Source organism: Sylvia atricapilla, chromosome 13 (genome assembly GCF_009819655.1).
Source record: "Sylvia atricapilla isolate bSylAtr1 chromosome 13, bSylAtr1.pri, whole genome shotgun sequence".
Classification (NCBI taxonomy): Eukaryota; Metazoa; Chordata; class Aves; order Passeriformes; family Sylviidae; genus Sylvia; species Sylvia atricapilla.
The window spans coordinates 782,638-801,799 of NC_089152.1; the positions used below are offsets into that span (position 1 = coordinate 782,638).

At 55.1% G+C, this 19,162-nt stretch overlaps 1 protein-coding gene across 1 annotated transcript; it reads left to right on the forward strand.

Moving 5' to 3' along the window:
• The first annotated feature begins 3,748 nt into the window (after window positions 1–3,748).
• On the forward strand, window positions 3,749–13,827 carry MORF4L1 (mortality factor 4 like 1). Its single transcript, XM_066328155.1, has 10 exons — window positions 3,749–3,848; window positions 3,999–4,079; window positions 5,949–6,011; window positions 9,237–9,262; window positions 9,820–9,908; window positions 10,014–10,115; window positions 10,351–10,439; window positions 11,478–11,650; window positions 11,937–12,021; window positions 13,139–13,827. The coding sequence occupies exons 1-10, from the start codon at window positions 3,772–3,774 to the stop codon at window positions 13,221–13,223; spliced, it is 870 nt and encodes a 289-aa protein (XP_066184252.1). The 5' UTR covers window positions 3,749–3,771; the 3' UTR covers window positions 13,224–13,827.
• Window positions 13,828–19,162: the final 5,335 nt, after the last annotated feature.

Below are 19,162 nucleotides of genomic sequence, written 5' to 3' on the forward strand. Positions count from 1 at the left end.
GGAGTTAGAGCCTGTGGTCCTGCTCAGCAGCAGTGCCCAGGGGAAGCTGCATTGCAGTGACAGAGGAAGGTCCTGCTCCCCAGTTCTGGCTTTTTAAACCACAGGAGCCTGCACTGCAGATCTGTGCCCCTGCTGCCTGTGCTGGTGCAGGCACAGCTCTGGGTTTGGGGGCTCCTCTGGAAGGGAAGGAAAGGGCTCTTGGAGCTGTGTGGGTAGGAAGGCTTGCAGAAGTTCCTGGGGCACCTCAGACAGGGGTTTAAATCCTTTAGGATTTGGTGTCAGTGGATGTCAGCACAGGGAGGCAGCAGAAACACTCAGCTCCTCCCTTCAGGAGGAAGAGTTGTTGTAATGCTGAAATCACACCCAGAGCACTGGGAGGGTTTGGGCTGCTCCACAACATTCCCACCCTGGGCTTCCTGCTCTGCCCTTTCCCCTCTGGAGCAGAGGATGAGGCTGCTGGGAATGTGGGACAAATTCCCACTTTTTGTTGGGAATGTGTGCTCAGGGTTGTTGTGCCAGTGCCTGCAGAGAGGAGGGTGTTGAGGAAATAACCACTCAGACAGCCCCGAGCTGTGTCCCTCCTCTTTCCAGAGTGGAATGAGTGCTGCAGGCTCAGGCTGTGCCAGCTGGGTGCTGGGAGGGATTTCCCAGCTCACAAATGGGTTTTGGCTGCCTCTTTGCACTGAGTGGACCCTTCTGAGTTCCTGCACTGGCAGGATGAACTTGAAGTTTAATTTTAAAAAGGTTTGGCTTGTTTATTTTACGAGGTTTAAATTTAAAAGCTGCTTTGCCAGTAGTAATGAATAACAAACTTGCCTTTCTTCCTGCTCCTTTGATCTCTTTTTCTCCCGTGGTTCTCAGTCCAGCAGTTGTTTGTTCCTGACCACATCCCTGGTGTCCCACAGCCAGGTGCTCAGGGGCAGCTCTTTGTGTGGCAGCATTGTGAGCAAACGGAGCTGTTTGTGCCTCTCTTGCCGTGCACAGCTAAAGGAGACTCACTTCAGGCCCTTCTGACCCCCAGCAGGGAAAATATCTTGCTCCAGAAGCGTATTTGAGTCCTCTTTTGCTTGGTGCTCAGCCCCTTTATTCTCCAGACCAAGCAGAGGCAGGCACAGGCTGTGTCCAGGCGCTCAGAACAGCCACTGCTGCAGCACAGGCTCCAGCAGGAGACCTCAGTCCTGCCTGCAAGTCCACCTGAGGGCCTGGGTTAGGTTCCAGATGTTCCCAGGAGAGGAGGTTCCTCTCTGGCAGTATTCTGAAGTGAGTACAGCACAGAGTGGTCCTTGAGGAAATTTTGTGTAGCCAAAGGTTCTGGCCCTCCCAAAATAAACGCTTGGAGGTGGCTCTGTGTGCCAAGAGAATACCAGTTACAACGTCTGTGAGTCGTTTTTACTTAAAAGAAAAACCTCCTTTTAAAGAGAACAAAAATGTGGAGCCCTGCAGGTTTTACAGCAGCCTCATTCTGTCACTGCTCAGGGGACAGTGGCAGCTGAATCTCAGCACCTCCAGAACAGGACCTGCACTTCCTGGAGGAAGTGGTTGAGTTGGTGGATCTGATTTGTACAGCCAAGAAGTTCAGGGGCAGGGGAAACTCTGCCAGCCAAAGCAGAAAATTCCCTGAGATCTCGTTTCCCTGGGCCTGACTGACCTTTCTTCTCTGTTCCAGTGTGTAAAGGTTGCCATAAAGGACAAGCAAGTGAAATACTTCATCCATTACAGCGGTTGAATAAAAAGTGAGTATTGCATGGAACCAAAAGCAGGATTTCTCTTTCCCTTCCAGGGATATGCTTTGTCTGAGTGGGGGCTGGGTTGCAGCAGCGCTGCCATGGCCCCTGCTGCTGGCCACATCCTCTGGGGATAACCAGAACCATTTATACCCGATTTATGTAACACAGAGACCATTGCCAAACTGCCCGGCAGGAGGCTGCTGGGAATGCTCTGGAATGTTCTGGTTGTTCTGGGTGGGAAACGCTGGAATTCCTCCCTGGCAGAAACATCTGCTGTGAAAACTTCCTTGTTCTGCCTTGGGAGGAAAGGCAGCTCCTGCTGAGCTGGGGCAGAGGCACTCTGATCCCCAGGTTTGGGCAGGGGGTTTTGGAGCCCAGCTGCTCTCAGGGCTGGGGTAGCAGCAGGTGCAGCCTGTGCTCCAGTCCCAGCCTCACAGGTTAAAGGAAACTCACTTTTCCCTCCTACAGAACTAGCAGGGTTCCAGGTGGGAGCTGGCTCAGGGTCACAGGCACCTCTGGGAGATAAATGTTGAGCCCGTTAAAGGTGAAAGCTTCCAGGAGGGTTGTTAATTGATGTTACTTTTCTCCCTTTTTTTGAGTTGTTTTCTACCCCTCAGTTTGAATTTAGGGAGGTTTTCTCTAAGTGATTAAAACCCTCAGCCCTTCAGACATCTCAGAGAGCAGTTTCCTGTCTGGTTTGGTTTCATTTCAATGCTGAGGACTCTTAGTCACAGCAGCCTTGATCTGTGTGATGTGACTAAAAGCTGAACCTCGTGTTTTGGATGTGACTTTTCATCCACTCTCCCTGAGGGACAGGGTGTAAACACAGGACACCATCACCTGCTGTGGTGGCTCCTCTCACTGAGGCACCATCAGTCTGGCCCTTCCTCCCCTTGTTTGTGCCTTGGAGGGGCCAGGAGTGGATGCTGATCCTGCTTCCCTTCTTTGTGCTGGTTGAGTTGTTTTCTGCCCCCAAGCTTCCAGTCAAGGGCAGGAAAAGTGGCACTGCTGCAGAGCCAGGGCAGCACAGGCTGCATTTGGCCCTCTGCAGCTCTGAGGGCCTGGTTTGGGATTGTTTTGTCAGTACCAGCAGTCAGGATATCAGCAAAGCTTTGTCACCGTGGGGCACAGAGGTGTCACCTGGTCACACAGCACTGCTGGGAGGTCCCTTGCAGCTGGACATGCAGGAGAGGCTTAAAGAGCTGAGCAGAGCACTGTCCAGACCCCACAGGCTCTGGGCACAGCTGGAGGTGTTCCTCTGCAGTTTGGAGATGCTGCCCTTGCCTTCTCTCCACCCCTCTGAACTCCTGGAGCAATCTTGGTTTGGCCACAGTGATGCTCCAAGACTGGCAGCTGCTGAAAAACAGCACAGAGCTTTTCACAAGGAGCTTTAACTGATGGACTTCGGGTCACCTTGGCCACTTTTAGTGTGTTTTATTTGAGATAAGTTGTCAGATTGCTCAGCTGAGCCACTCTTGAGTGTTGAAGTGGAATTCCTGCTGGTAATGGCAATTTCCCCAACATCTGTTCTCTTAAATAGTTCACTTCAGGTTCTGCAAATATCCATGTCATCTTGGTTTCCTTCACAGGCACAAATCAGAGCTCTTCTCCTTACAGTAAGATCCTATTGCTGAATGGGTTAACCTATAAAATGTTGGGATAGATAAAGGAAACTTTCTCAGTGATACACTCTAGCTACAGATATCCCATAATTTTGTAAGCAGAGAGTATTTTTTTTTCCCTGTGCTGCTTCTTTTTGAATTGAAGACTGTTCTTCACCTCCTAAATTGCCCATCCTTCAAGCTTGGGAAGCTGGAAATGACAGAGGGTTACATTCCCTGGAGAAATCATTCCAGCTCCACTCAGTGGGAATGTTTGGTAACTTTGACCTTGAGCTGTGCCAGTCCACGACTTGACACAAAGCAGAGTTTACTCCCAAATTCTGTGAAGCTTTGGATTGACTGTTGTGTAGGAGGCGATCATGGGATGGCTTTGAGTGATGATTTATTCATCTCTGGGTTTTTTTTTTTTCCAGCTGGGATGAATGGGTTCCAGAAAGCAGAGTGCTCAAATACGTGGACACCAACCTGCAGAAACAAAAAAACTCCAGAAGGCCAACCAGTGAGTAGTGGGGCTGAAGGGCTTCTCAGGGAATGTTTGTTTGACAGAGCTTCTACCAGAGTTATCAGGGCAAGTCACTGAGTCTCAAACCAAAATCAGAGGGCTTCTTTTCCCACCAAAACCCTATTTCTGAATGTGCTCTCTTTAAAGGGAGCAATATGCAGAGGGGAAGATGAGAGGAGCTGCTCCAGGCAAGAAGACTTCTGGTCTGCAGCAGAAGAATGTTGAAGTGTAAGGTTCTTTTTTTTTGTTTGTTTAAAAATGAAGACAATCCACCCCCAAACCCTGCCCAAAACACCTCCCAAACTCTGGCTCATCAGTTTGACTTTTAATGCCTCTGCAGCCCAACTCCACTTCTTGTGGCACAGCCTGTGCAAAAGCAGCTGAATGGCACCAAAAGGCCTTTGTTCGAGTATTGCATTGAAAATGCCTTTTAGGTGGTGCAGAGATGAATTGAGGTGCTCAGTAGACACAGTCTGCATTTTTTGCACTCTGTTGTTGGTGACCTGACACTCAAGAAGCGGTGATTCCTCACAAGTCTGGTGTATCTCAGTAAAATCAGTTTCTCTATAGAATCTCCCAGCACTTTGGAAAAACCTTCACAATGCCTTGGCTTCTGCCATTTGTCAGAACTTCTAAAGGGCCTTTCTTTGGCTGGTTTTGACAAAACCAAACCAATAAATACACAGTTTAAATGGTTGTTTGCGTCCTAAGAGGCCAGAAGCAAGCTCAGGCATCTGAGCTGTGACTGTCAGATTTCCTTCACTCCACCCTTTTGGGGTTTCAGGGCAGATTTTATGGTGGATTTTCAGACAATCCTGCTCTGCTCAGTTGTCACCTTCTGCTTGGGCAGGGTTTCACTTAATGATGAACGTGGCCCTTTGCTAATGGCATGTTTTGAATCCCTGACTTCATTTGTGATTCTGGCCTTCATAAGGAAGCTGCTGCAATGCCAGCAGTCCTTCAGAAGTGGATTTGGCAGCAGCCTGGGGTTCAGTGTCTCATTGAGGGGCAGGTTTGGGATGTGACTCACGCTTGGAGGAGTGCACAGGTGGGGACAGGGAACGGGCTTTGCTCTGCATCCTGGAGCAGTTTCCCTTTGGGCTTGGCCAGGGCTGGAGCTGGCTCCTGGTCTGGGGAAAGGGGAGCCAGGGGATCCCCCTGGATCCTCCCTGGATCCCCCCCGGGCGGGCTGGATCCCCCCTGGATCCCCCCTGGATGTGCTGGATTCCCTCCGGGCGGGCTGGATCCCCCCTGGATCCCCCCTGGATGTGCTGGATTCCCTCCGGGCGGGCTGGATCCCCCCTGGATCCTCCCTGGATCCCCCCTGGGTGGGCTGGATCCTCCCTGGATCCCCCTCGGGCGGGCTGGATCCTCCCTGGATCCTCCCTGGGTGTGCTGGATCCTCCCTGGATCCCCCTGGATGTGCTGGATCCTCCCTGGATCCCCCTGGATGTGCTGGATCCTCCCTGGATCCCCCTGGATGTGCTGGATCCTCCCTGGATCCCCCTGGATGTGCTGAGCTCTGCCAGCTCAGGATCAGTCACTGCCTGTCCTCATGTGGGGTCAGACAAAGCCCAGCCCAACTCTGCGTAGGCAGCTGATAACGAGCCTCATTAAAGCCTAATTAAAACAAGCCTAAATGATGACCATCACTAATTTGGCTGCTTAAGGGGCTGTTTCACTCCCGTGTGAGTGGTGGGAGGGAGCTGATGGTGGCTGTGAGTTTGACTCAGCTGTGAGTGTGTGGTGTCTGCACTGCAGAATGATGCTTCCCCAAATCAAACCTCTGGGTTGTTCCCTGGTACATCAGAGCTCATTGCACATCCATAAAGCACCGGTGGTGGGGAGAAGCTGTTCACACAACTGTTCACACAACAAATTCTGGGCCTCAGAATTTACCTTTTGTAGCTCCTGGAGGATCTGAGGGGAAGGTAATTTATAGCCTAAAATTGATTTTTTTTCAGCTAACTGAGCAACAGTGGCACTAATGTGTGCACAGCTTATCCCCCAGGAACGTCCAGTGATGATGATGATGATGATGGGATGTGGGGGAGCTGGGCTGTGTGAGGCTGAGCTCTGTGTGCTCTGTGTGCCCAGGTTTTTCCGGAGGGATGGAGCTCACACCGTGTGCTGCCTGGAGACCCCTGCCATCTCCACACGGTGAGTGAGGCTGCCACAGGCCCTGCCACCCTGGGGACCCTCCTGTCCCCTGCCTCTCTGCTCCTTTTTGTCCCCAGCCTCTCTGTCCCCTTTTTTTTTTTTTTTTTCCCCAGCCTCTCTGCCCCTTTTTTTTTTGCCCCCCCTCTCTGCCCCTCTTTTTTTTTAATCCCCAGCCTCTCTGCCCCTCTTTTTTTTTTAATCCCCAGCCTCTCTGCCCCTCTTTTTTTTTTAATCCCCAGCCTCTCTGCCCCTCTTTTTTTTTTGCCCCCCAGCCTCTCTGCCCCTTTTTTTTTTGCCCCCCAGCCTCTCTGCCCCTTTTTTTTTTCCCCCCCAGCCTCTCTGCCCCTTTTTTTTTTGCCCCCAGCCTCTCTGCCCCTTTTTTTTCCCCCCCAGCCTCTCTGCCCCTTTTTTTTTCCCCCCCAGCCTCTCTGCCCCTTTTTTTTTTCCCCCCCCAGCCTCTCTGCCCCTTTTTTTTTCCCCCCCCAGCCTCTCTGCCCCTTTTTTTTCCCCCCCAGCCTCTCTGCCCCTTTTTTTTTTCCCCCCCAGCCTCTCTGCCCCTTTTTTTCCCCCCCCAGCCTCTCTGCCCCTTTTTTTTCCCCCCCAGCCTCTCTGCCCCTTTTTTTTTCCCCCCCAGCCTCTCTGCCCCTTTTTTTTTTCCCCCCCCGCCCTCTGCCCCTTTTTTTTTCCCCCCAGCCTCTCTGCCCCTTTTTTTTTCCCCCCCAGCCTCTCTGCCCCTTTTTTTTTCCCCCCCAGCCTCTCTGCCCCTTTTTTTTTCCCCCCCAGCCTCTCTGCCCCTTTTTTTTTCCCCCCCAGCCTCTCTGCCCCTTTTTTTTTCCCCCCCAGCCTCTCTGCCCCTTTTTTTTTCCCCCCAGCCTCTCTGCCCCTTTTTTTTTCCCCCCCCAGCCTCTCTGCCCCTTTTTTTTCCCCCCCAGCCTCTCTGCCCCTTTTTTTTTCCCCCCCAGCCTCTCTGCCCCTTTTTTTTTCCCCCCCAGCCTCTCTGCCCCTTTTTTTTTCCCCCCCAGCCTCTCTGCCCCTTTTTTTTCCCCCCCCAGCCTCTCTGCCCCTTTTTTTTTCCCCCCCAGCCTCTCTGCCCCTTTTTTTTTCCCCCCCAGCCTCTCTGCCCCTTTTTTTTTTCCCCCCCAGCCTCTCTGCCCCTTTTTTTTTCCCCCCCAGCCTCTCTGCCCCTTTTTTTTTCCCCCCCAGCCTCTCTGCCCCTTTTTTTTTCCCCCCCAGCCTCTCTGCCCCTTTTTTTTTCCCCCCCAGCCTCTCTGCCCCTTTTTTTTTTCCCCCCCAGCCTCTCTGCCCCTTTTTTTTTTCCCCCCCAGCCTCTCTGCCCCTTTTTTTTTTCCCCCCCAGCCTCTCTGCCCCTTTTTATTTTCCCCCCAGCCTCTCTGCCCCTTTTTTATTTTCCCCCCACCGCCCTCTGCCCCTTTTTTATTTTCCCCCCAGCCTCTCTGCCCCTTTTTTATTTTCCCCCCAGCCTCTCTGCCCCTTTTTTTCTTTCCCCCAGCCTCTCTGCCCCTTTTTTTCTTTCCCCCAGCCTCTCTGCCCCTTTTTTTCTTTCCCCCAGCCTCTCTGCCCCTTTTTTTTTCCCCCCCCCAGCCTCTCTGCCCCTTTTTTCTTTCCCCAGCCTCTCTGCCCCCTTTTTTCCTGCTCCCTGGGCAGATCCCAGCTGTCCTGGGGTGATTTGGCAGCAGGGCCTGGTTTGGGGTTATTTAAAGCCCCTTTTCCAGTTCCTGCCCTGCACCTTTTTGCCCGGGCTGGGTACAATGGGAGCACACTCCCAGCTGACTGCAGACTTCTGGCACTGGATCCTTCCAGAAGCTGCAGCCCTGGAGCTCGTGGGAAGCAGCACCAAGTCGATTTTTGGAGCAGTGCTGGAAGGGAGAGCTCAGCCCTGCTCCCTGTGCTGTGTTTTTGGTTGAGTCTGTTCACAGTAGCTGCTCTGCAAACTGCAGCCACTGGTTCCAAAAGCTTCGAAGCAATCTGTGATCAAGCAGAAATATGTATGAAATGCAAAGGTTTGGTTTAAAATAGTTACTCATCTCCTGATAACTGGAAGCTGTAGCAGGAAAAAAATGTGCAGTTAAAGCAGGTTTAATGGCTGCCAGTGCAACACCTTCTGGCTCTGCTAAATGTAGCTCTGCTGAATTCCAGCCTCCAAGAGTTTATTCTACATTTCATGGGCCTCAAAATCAGGAAACAGTCAGAGTTAATGGGTGCTTGAAAAATAGGAAGGGTAACCAAGTGTTCTGGAGGGAAGATATGGCACTGAGAAGCAAATTGGGGAGTAACATCTGGTTTTAAATGATCCAAATGCAGTTTTAAAGAGCTCTGCTTTGGTTCTCATTGTTAACATGATTTTTATCTTGTGAATTAATGCTGGGAAGGACTCCCTGTTCCTCCCTGTTGGCTTTGGGCTCTGAAGGAAAGCCTTTCTCTCCAATGCAGCAGCCCACTGTCAGTGACTTCCCTTGGGAGCTGTGCCCCCTGAGGGGTGACCTCCATCCTGCCCACAGTTTCAGCCTCCTTCCAGCTGCTGTGCCTTTAAACAAACCCTTTTCTCCCCCTATCTCCAGCCCTTCCTCAGAGCTCTGCCTGTTTCCTGGCCCTGATAAACCCAGTCCAGAGCCTGAGAACAAGAGTCCCTGTGCTGGATTTCCCAGAGTGGGGCTGGTGGAGTTTTACCCAGTGCCCAGGGTCTGAGCACTGGATCCAGGCTGCTGTTGGCAGGCAGCAAACTGAGGATGAGTAGTGGTACTCCAGCTAAAAACTGCCTGAAAAATGGCCAGTCAATAGCCAAAGTGCTCCTGAGTCTTCCCTCTGCTGCTGCAGAGGTAAAGCTGGAGGTTTTTTCAGGCTTTGACTGGAAGTGATTTCAGGTGAGTGAGATTTTTCTGGGAATTCCCAGCACTTCTGTTTCCTTGTGCCATATTCTGTCTGAAATGACACAGCTACAAACCTCATGTAGTTCTCCAAGAGCATTTGGGAAGGACAAAACTTGCCCAAAAAATGGTGAATTCTCACCTGTTCCATGAAGAATCTCATGGTCCTACAGCTCTGAGGCCAAGCTGTAGCTTGAATTTCTTCTGTGTGTCCTTAGCTGAACACTGCCCAGGCCCCTGAGGATCTGCTCCCTGTGCTGAATGCTTGAAACATTTTCTGCCTTTCTTCTTCCTTAACTACCACTCTCTTGATATGCAATAATTTGTGTTCTTCTTGCAGGAAAACAAAAAAGAACAAGCAGAAAAGTAAGTGTGTTTGATTTTCCATCTGAGCGGGTCTCCCCAGTGAAGGGTTTGGAGCTGAAATAAGACCTTCAGCCTGCCCCAGTAATTCACTGACACTTTGTGCTGACCCTCTTGGGCTCCTCTGGGGCTCTCCCTGCTCAGGAGGGAAGGTTCACACTTCTCTTTGGCACAGAATCTGCTCGTTTCAGCCTGTCAGGATTTTGAGCTCTTGCAATTGAAAAGCAAAGCTGATCTGCTGAAATAATTTCCTAAGCCAAGCTTAGGGTTTTCTTACTGAGGTGGGGAGGTGACACAGCTGCAAAGCTGAGCTGCTGTGTCCAAAAACTGTCCCCAAAAAATGACAGACTGGTGTGGGTCTAGTGCAGAAACCTCCCTCAGGTAAGTGCCAGTGCAGCAGTTTAAACTGGCACTAACAGGGCACTCCCAGAACACAAGTCATATTTAAAACAACCAAAAAAAAAAACCACCCCAACAGGTGCAAAATCTGAGCTTTAGCTTGAAATCCTCCTCCTAAACGTTGCCTGCTGTTTTTTCCTGCTGCTGTGTGCTGTGCACAGCTCCAGGCATTGGGGAGGGGAGCAGCACCAGTGAGACTCCCCAGCCTCCCAGGAAGAAGAGGGCTCGGGTGGACCCAACAGTTGAAAGTGTGAGTATTTTCCATTCCCTCCCAGGGGTTCTGGGTGGAAAACAGAAGGGTGCTGTGCTCCCAATTAGTGCCTGAGAGTAACGAGTCCTGCTTGGCTTTGCTCAGGAGGAAACGTTTATGAACAGAGTGGAAGTGAAGGTGAAGATCCCCGAGGAGCTGAAGCCGTGGCTGGTGGATGACTGGGACTTGATCACCAGGCAGAAACAGGTACCTGGGGAAGTGCTGCCAGCCCTGGGGGACACCTTCCACTCTCCCAGCTTGCCTGGGGTTTTTTAATGCCCAGCTAAACTCTTGGAGGAGTTCCCTTCCTAACCTCTACCACCTTAACCTGCTGATTTCGTCCTAAAAAAGCCCTGGTGAGATAGGGGTTCAGTTCAGCTTCCAGGTATAAATGTCTGCAAGAATGAGACAAACTTGGGTTTGTTCTGGTTTGCATTTGTAGCTCTTCTACCTCCCTGCCAAGAAGAACGTGGACTCCATCTTAGAGGATTATGCCAACTACAAGAAATCCCGAGGAAATACTGATAACAAGTGAGTGGTGCTCACTGCCAGCCCCAAACACCTCCTGGGCTGGTGGTGTTGGACTGGGAATTCCATGGAAAATGGAATTATGTGGTGGAACCTGACCCAGCCCCATGTCCAGTGCCCTGTTCCAAGCCCAAAGTGATGGTGGTGTTCAGAAATCCTGAGGGATAGTTCCAAACTGCATCTTCTGCTTTCTGGATATGATTCTGCCTCCCCACTTGCCCTAAGCCTTTTCCTGAAGGAAGCTGATAGAACCTTCCCAGAAAAGCTGTGTGGGGTGAGCTCAGTGCCCCTGGGCTCCCTCAGGGCCAGGGAGGTGCACGAGGACTTGTAAATACTCACATGGGCAAAGCCAATTATTGTTTGTAATTACCCCAGCAATCAGCCCTGAGCAAAACAAGGTGTGTTTACTCTGCAGGAAACTTTCCTGTTTGAAAGGGACAACAGAAAGGGGAAGTAATTTTCTTCCACTCAAGAGGAAGCAGATTATTGACTTGTCAGGGTGTTTTAACCTCCTCTGATGTAATTGTCCTGATGCCTGTTCTAAATTTGTTGCCAGGGCGGGGTGAGGGTTGTGCTCCTGTGTCACTGCCAGATCCTGTCCAGGCAGGGTGAGCTTCTCCTGGGAGCCTGCAGGAATCTGGCAGGAGAGGCCTGGGAGGAGAGGAGCAGGTGCCTGAGATACTGTGGGGCTGTCCCCCTGTTCAGTGTTGTCCTTTGGAGCTTTGGGGGACAGCAGAAAGCTGCTGAATGTCCCCAGTGCTGCCTGTGGCTTCAGAAGGGCTGCTCCAGGTCCATCTCTTGGAGAGGATGACTGAAAACTGCTGCTCTGGGTTTGCCTAAATCCTGCCTTAGTTCAGAACAGCCCGGTTTCCAGGGAATTGCATCCCTCCCCGTGGCTGTAGATTTTTAAGGTCTCCAGACAGATTTCCTCGCCGAATGTGAAAGACCCCCCTCCAATTTTGGGGGTCTCCCCAAGCCAAGCCTGGCCCTGGGGCAGTGCTGGGTCCTTGCAGCAGGCCTTGCAGAGCTCTCTGTCCCCAGGGAATACGCTGTCAACGAGGTGGTGGCTGGCATCAAGGAGTATTTCAATGTCATGCTGGGCACTCAGCTGCTCTACAAGTTCGAGAGGCCGCAGTACGCCGAGATCCTGGCGGATCACCCCGACGCCCCCATGTCCCAGGTCTATGGAGCCCCACACCTCCTGAGGCTCTTTGGTGAGTGCCACCTGCGGGAATGAGCAGCACTGGGAGGGATTCCAGTGCTTGTTTCCCTCTCTCCAGCCTGTGGCAGGCAGCTCTGAAGTGAGGGTTCGTTCCCTGTCCCGTTTCTCCAAAAGGCTCCGAACCGCTGCGGGGTTTGGGATGGAAATGAGTTGTTGAAGTCTGGTTGGTTTGGGTGAGATGTACATATTGGAGTAGGCTCCTGGGCTGTTGTTCTGTAAAGCTGGGGGCCCACAGTGACTGGGAGCAGTGTTTGTGACCGGTGTCCTCCCCTGAGCAGTGCGGATCGGAGCCATGCTGGCCTACACGCCCCTGGATGAGAAGAGTCTGGCTTTGCTCTTGAACTACTTGCATGACTTCTTAAAGTGAGTACTTGGGAGGTCTTCCAGCAAGACAGAGAAAGGTCAGGCTGCTGTCAGGCTGCCCCTTGTCAGTGAATTGTTGTGGGACTGGGGCCTGTGTGTGGGATCTTCCCCAGGGCTGCAGTGAAGCCTCTCAGACTCCACTTCTCTGGTTCTGTCAGTCTGCACTCCTACCCCGTCCCATCTGCTCCTCGTTGCAAAATAATGCTTCAACATTTATTTATAGCTGCTAAAAAAAGCAGATGATAATCCCAGCAAGCTATTAAATTATGCAACGGTTACTCAACAACAATTGAGCAAATGTTTAAAAACTGATGAACTTTAGGAATGTTATTTCTGGGACAGACTGTCACCAGGGCTTTAGTGTGCTATGGTACCCTGTAGCCATGGGATGTTTAGGAGGAAAACATCCTGATAATAATAAAACACTTCAGTGTGAAATGAGGTGAGCTTTAAGGTCCCTTCCAACCCAAACCATTCCGTGGTTCTATGATTAGGAGCTACGGAAAGTTGAAGGAAAAGGCTCAGTATATCCTGGATGGCTCTGCAGCAGAGCTGGACAGGGATCAGCCTGGTAGCCAGGGAAAACCTGCCCTGGGACAGTCTGAGGTAAATGCAGGTGCTGAAGAGCTCTGGCTGAGAGGCAGAAATGAGAACCCAGTGACCAGAAGCCCTGATCCCATTCCATGGGAACTAATGGCACACAAGCCTTACCTTTGGCCATTCCTTGTTCTGCCGTCCTCCACCCAGCCCTCGAGGGTCCCTGTGAGTGCAGACAGAGCTTCCTGCTGTCCTGGGCTCTGTCCCTGCTCCTCTGAGCAGAGCAGGACCAAATCAATTCTTGGTCCAGCAGCCGCCTGAACCTCAGATATCAAAGGCTCCATCCTGTTAGTGCTGAGCTGCTGGAGCTCACCTGGAGCCAGAGGTGCTCGGCAGCTCCTTTGGGATGGATTTTTTTTTTTTTTGGCTGAGCTGTCAGATCTGTAAGTGCTTGGCAGAGCTGACATGAACACGTGGGACTGGTGCTTCTCAAACCCTGCTTGGGCAAACCCCTCATGATTCACTGGACAGCAGAGGATTTGGGCAAGAAGCAAGGTCACGTTTCCCGTTGTTTTTGTAGATACTTAGCCAAGAATTCCTCGGCGTTGTTCAGTGCCAGTGACTATGAGGTGGCCCCTCCGGAGTACCACCGGAAGGCAGTGTAATCCCACTTTTCCCTGGAGCAAGGCTGGGACCCTGCAGCGCTGCCCACTTGTGCATCCTGTCCTTCACCTCCCCGTCACACAGCTCCTGTAAACAGAAAGTGAATCAAGTTGTGTGTGTGCAATGGAAGTGCCACCCAAGGCGGGAAGATTCCTTGTTCCCCAGTGGGATTTCTTGTCCCCAAGTGGAAGCTCGGAGCTCAGGGAGCTCTGGGCTGTCTGTGGCTCGTGTTTGCATCGCTGGGCTGTCGAGGGATGTGTCCTGGTGTGTCATTGTCTGAACTCAGTGCTCGTAGGGCTGCTCTCCCCGGAGGCTTGGCCTCACTAACCCGCTTTATTCCATAGCAACGACAGACCCACGAGGGCTGTGTCACCTGTGTTGGTGCTATTGACTGTCTCACTCACCCCAGTGACTTTTTGGTGTTGGAAGTTCAATGTTTGGTTCATAAATGTCTGCTTTTCATGGGGTAGTTGAAGGACTGTGACTTTTTTTTTTTTTATATCCTAATGATAGGAAAATGCATTCTCATCTCGTAGTGTTTGGAAATGCTGGTCTTTCGCAGAGCTGTTTTTACGGATCTGCAAATAAACTTTTTTTAATTTCAAATGTGGTTCCTGATGTTTGTGTTTGCATCAGTCGCTGCCGTGTGAGTGTTCTGGCCAGGCTGATCAAGGCAATGAGGGGTTTGGATCTCTTCAGGGCCTTGCATGACTTGGCTCTGAGCAGCTGCTCTTTGGCAGGCAAAGCAGCAGGTTTTAATCACAGATGTTAGTGCAGGAAGCCACAGTGGCCAGGGATGTGGGAGCCATCCTGCCCCAGAGCTGCCCTGGTGCAGCTGGGCTGGGACTGAGCCTTTCCTGAGGGGCAGGAGGGTCCCACACGTGTCCCCAGCATGGGCTGAGGGAAGGTGTCACCCACCCTGCCCTGCTGCCCTCCTGCGCTGAGCACTGCCGCTGCTGGGGCTGGGATGCTCCGGTTGGATAAGGAGCCCTTTGGAAAAGCAGCAGGATCTGCTGTGACATGGAAAAAGACAATATTGAGCATGGGGAGAGAGGGAGTTGCCATGGAAACTGAGGCAGGGCTGGGAGCAGCTGTGGCACTTCCACGGCGAGTTCCTGCTCGGAATTCTGTCCAGGGCAGGCAGGAGCAGGGAAGGGGCACTGTGGGTTCCTGTCCAGCTCCAGGCTGGGCTGGAGCCCTGTGGGAAGGTGGGTGCTCCTCTGGCTCCTGTTCCAATCACTGCCTGCTCGCCTCAGCATTGTTAATTAGCCACTTCTCATTATTTATCCTGGCCATTACCCGAGCCAGGATCATGTTCCAATCTGAACAATGGATTTATCCTTTGCCAGCTACTCCAAGAGTGAAAACGGCCTTTTGCTGTCAGTGCTGGTGTTCAGAGAACAGGGTTTGGTACCAAGGACCTTCTGGTGACTCTGTTTTATGTGGGAAGCTCCCTGGGCTCTGGCTGGCAGACCAAGGTTCACCAAGGACAGGACACCTGGTGCTTTGTTGCCCCTCTGAGCTGGGAGTCTTTGCTCCTTCCAGCTCTTCCTGGAAAGGGTGAACACTTCCAGGCTGCCCTGGAGCAGGAATTGTTGGCTCCCTTGGCCCCCATGGAGGCTGGGTGTGCTCGTGGTTGTGGTTCCTCAGACAGGGTTGTGCCCCCTGGAGAAGCTGAGGAGTTTGTTAAGCAGGAAATTAAATCTTTGGAAGGATGGGACTGCTGGAGGCCAAGCCCCGTGCCCAGGAAGGGAGGCTCTTGGAAATGGAGCCCCTGGCACAGCACGATGTGACAGAGCCTGGGGGAGCTCAGCTGGCCGAGCTGCCTGCTGGAAAAAGGTGTTTTACACACGGAAAATGAATGGATGAGGAGGTCGTGGGGAGCAGTGATGAACTGTCCCTGTGGGGGTGACCCCAGCGGGAGGGTGGGGCTGTGCTGTTCTCATTCCAGCTGTGCCATTCCCCGTGTCCCAGCCCTGCCATTCCCCGTGTCCCAGCTGTACATCCTGCCCATTGCCGTGGCCTTTTTCCTCCCTTTGCGGCAGTGTGAGGCTGGTTTCCTGTGCTGCGGGGTTGCCGAGGGCTGGCTCCATCCTCGCCCTGTTTCCTGCTGCCCTTTGGAGGCTGCCCGGCTCAGCAGCGCTGTGCCAGAGCTGATCCCAGCGCTGCTCCATCTCGGGGCCGGCCGTGCCAGAGGTGATCCCAGCGCTGCTCCATCCCGGGCCCGGCCGTGCCAGAGCTGATCCCAGCGCTGCTCCATCTCGGGGCCGGCCGTGCCAGAGCTGATCCCAGCGCTGCTCCAGCCCGGGCCCGGCCGTGCCAGAGCTGATCCCAGCGCTGCTCCAGCCCGGGGCCGGCCGTGCCAGAGCTGATCCCAGCGCTGCTCCAGCCCGGGCCCGGCCGTGCCAGAGCTGATCCCAGCGCTGCTCCAGCCCGGGCCCGGCCGTGCAGAGCTGATCCCAGCGCTGCTCCAGCCCGGGCCCCGGGCCGTGCCAGAGCTGATCCCAGCGCTGCTCCATCCCCGGCCCGGCCGTGCCAGAGCTGATCCCAGCGCTGCTCCAGCCCGGGGCCGGCCGTGCCAGAGCTGATCCCAGCGCTGCTCTAGCCCGGGCCCGGCCGTGCCAGAGCTGATCCCAGCGCTGCTCCAGCCCGGGGCCGGCCGTGCCAGAGCTGATCCCAGCGCTGCTCTAGCCCGGCCCGGCCGTGCCAGAGCTGATCCAGCGCTGCTCCAGCCCGGGCCCGGCCGTGCCAGAGCTGATCCCAGCGCTGCTCCATCCCGGGCCCGGCCGTTGCCAGAGCTGATCCCAGCGCTGCTCCAGCCCGGGCCCGGCCGTGCCAGAGCTGATCCCAGCGCTGCTCCATCCCGGGCCCGGCCGTGCCAGAGCTGATCCCAGCGCTGCTCCAGCCCGCCCGGCCGTGCCAGAGCTGATCCCAGCGCTGCTCCAGCCCGGGCCCGGCCGTGCCAGAGCTGATCCCAGCGCTGCTCCAGCCCGGGCCCGGCCGTGCCAGAGGTGATCCCAGCGCTGCTCCAGCCCGGGCCCGGCCGTGCCAGAGGTGATCCCAGCGCTGCTCCAGCCCGGGGCCGGCCGTGCCGTGCTCCCGCAGCCCCGGCTCGGCGGGACGGGACAGGAGGGAGCACAGCGGCCCCTGGGGCACCGCCCGAGCTCAGCCATGGCATCTGCACAGGTGAGTGTCCCATAACACGTCCCGGTGTCCTCCCGGCTGTGTGTCCTGAGTGTGCTGTGTCCCGGGATGTGCTGGGCGCTGTGCCCTGCCCGGGGCCCTGCTGGGTGTGCACACAGCCCTGTGTGTGACCCCGGGGCTCGGCCCTGACACGGCTCTCAGAGCTGCTGGGGGCTCTGGAGCTCCCCGAGAGCAGGAGCTTACCGCAGGGGATAAGGAGCTGATGGCTCCCAAAGCCCATTAAGGCTCCACGGGGTTCCCTGTTACTGCAGTAGGCACGTGCTCACCGGCTTTCCACATGCTCTAATGCCACAAACCGGGATTATGCCAAGCCTTGCCCTGCTCTCTCCTGTTTAATTATTAACTGGAAATTAATGAGATGAAGGGTGGAGAGATGCAGGGAGCACGGCAGAGGATGCTCCTCTGGCCCATCACCCCAAGGCCCCCTGGTTCACCAAAGCCTCCAGCCCGGCGTGGTTTCTGCTGCCTGTAGTGGCATTCCGTGGTCCCAGGGAGCTGTAATCGGCTTCTCCGGAGCAAAGCAGCTTCCTGCAGCTGCCCTGGGCCATGAGCAGGGGCTGCCAGGAGCTGTGTGTCCCCTCGAGGACCCTGCTGCTGCTGGGTGGCACCGTTAGATTTCCATTCCCGCGTGGTTCCCATGGCTTCACCAGCTGCTGGAGGGTCTGGAAGGCCGTGGCTGGGCGGCACCCACCGGCAATGTGACTGGGTGAAGGGTGGGAGTCCCAGGGGCTCCATCCCTGCCCTCGGCAGGAGCAGCAGGGCCAGGGAGCAGCTTCTGGCTCGGCGCTGCTCTCACCTGTAATTGGCACCGAGGGTCGCTAAATGCAGCAGTGAAGGCCGCTGGCTAATTACTTTATTCTCTACAGCAGCCTTTCAGGAGCAGCTCGGAGCTCTGGGAAGGACCGGGGCTGGCCAGGGGTGTCATTAGGCGAATGGAGCTGGGAAACACCAACTGTGCGCGCTCCACCGTGGCGCTGGGGCTCCGTGCGTCCCCGGTGTGGTACGGGCACACCCGGCCCTGGGAACCGTCCCGCAGGGACAGCGCCCGGCCCCGGGCACACCCGGGGAACGAGGGAGGTGGCTTTGGCAGAGGCCGTGCGCTGGGAGCTGGTTCAGGGTCCCTCCCTGCCGCTGCTTTTGTTTCTGACCTGGGTGGGGAGTGGAAACCCGGCGTCCCTTCTCCTATAAAACATCAGGGATTCGTTATCCAGGGCCCCAGCGCTCTGCTCCACAGCACTGATGGAGCTCCCACCCAGCTCTTCGGATCTCTATCGAGCTCTCCATGGAAACGGCATCAGCATCATCCCCGCCAGTCCCACGGCCGTGCTGGCACCAAACAGCTGTGTCCTCCCCGGACTGAGGATTCCCCGATCCCTGTGCCCATCCCGGATTGAGAATTCCCCGATCCCTGTGCCCATCCCGGATTGAGGATTCCCGGATCCCTGTGCCCTCCCCGGATTGAGAATTCCCCGATCCCTGTGCCCATCCCGGACTGAGGATTCCCCGATCCCTGTGCCCTCCCCGGATTGAGGGGATTCCCGATCCCTGTGCCCATCCCGGACTGAGGATTCCCCGATCCCTGTGCCCATCCCGGATTGAGGATTCCCCGATCCCTGTGCCCTCCCTGGGTTCAGGATTCCGGATCCCTGTGCCCTCCCTGGTTCAGGATTCCCCGCTCCCTGTGCCCTCCCGGGTTCAGGATTCCCCGATCCCTGTGCCCTCCCCGGATTGAGAATTCCCCGATCCCTGTGCCCATCCCGGATTGAGAATTCCCGATCCCTGTGCCCATCCCGGATTGAGGATTCCCCGATCCCTGTGCCCATCCGGATTGAGAATTCCCCCGATCCCTGTGCCCATCCCGATTGAGGATTCCCCGATCCTGTGCCCATCCCGGACTGAGGATTCCCCGATCCTGTGCCCATCCCGGATTGAGGATTCCCGATCCCTGTGCCCTCCCTGGGTTCAGGATTCCCGATCCCTGTTGCCCATCCCGGATTGAGGGGATGCCCTGATCCCTGTGCCCTTCACGGATTGAGAATTCCCTGATCCCTGTGCCCTCCCTGGGTTCAGGATTCCCGGATCCCTGTGCCCTCCCTGGTTCAGGATTCCCGATCCCTGTGCCCATCCCGGATTGAGGGGATGCCCTGATCCCTGTGCCCTTCACGGATTGAGAATTCCCGGATCCCTGTGCCCTCCCGGGTTCAGGATTCCCGGATCCCTGTGCCCTCCCCGGTTCAGGATTCCCGGATCCCTGTGCCCTCCCCGGGTTCAGGATTCCCGGATCCCTGTGCCCCTCCCTGGGTTCAGGATTCCCGGATCCCTGTGCCCTCCCTGGGTTCAGGATTCCCTGATCCCTGTGCCCTCCCGGGTTCAGAGGATGCTCCGTGCTCGAGATCCGGCTTGGCCCTTCCTCCCCAGGACCTGCGGGCCTCTGTACAGCTGCCGGGCGGGCTCCTGGCGCTCCGGCCGCCCAGCGCTGCTGCTCCAGTGCCCGCTGCCATCCGAGGGACAGGGGACAGAACAGGAGAGTGCACGGCACGGACCGAGCCGTCCCAGTTTTGCCTGTTCGCTCTGTGCGTTGATCAGTCCATGATGATGCGGGAGAGAGGAATGCAGGGCTGGCCGAGCTCCTCCTGCCGCTGGCAGTCCCGACAGCCCGGTCCTGCCGCCAGCCCAGCCCAGGGCAGGGCAGGTATCGCCACCACACCCAGACCTGTGCGGGGGCCCTGACCCCGAC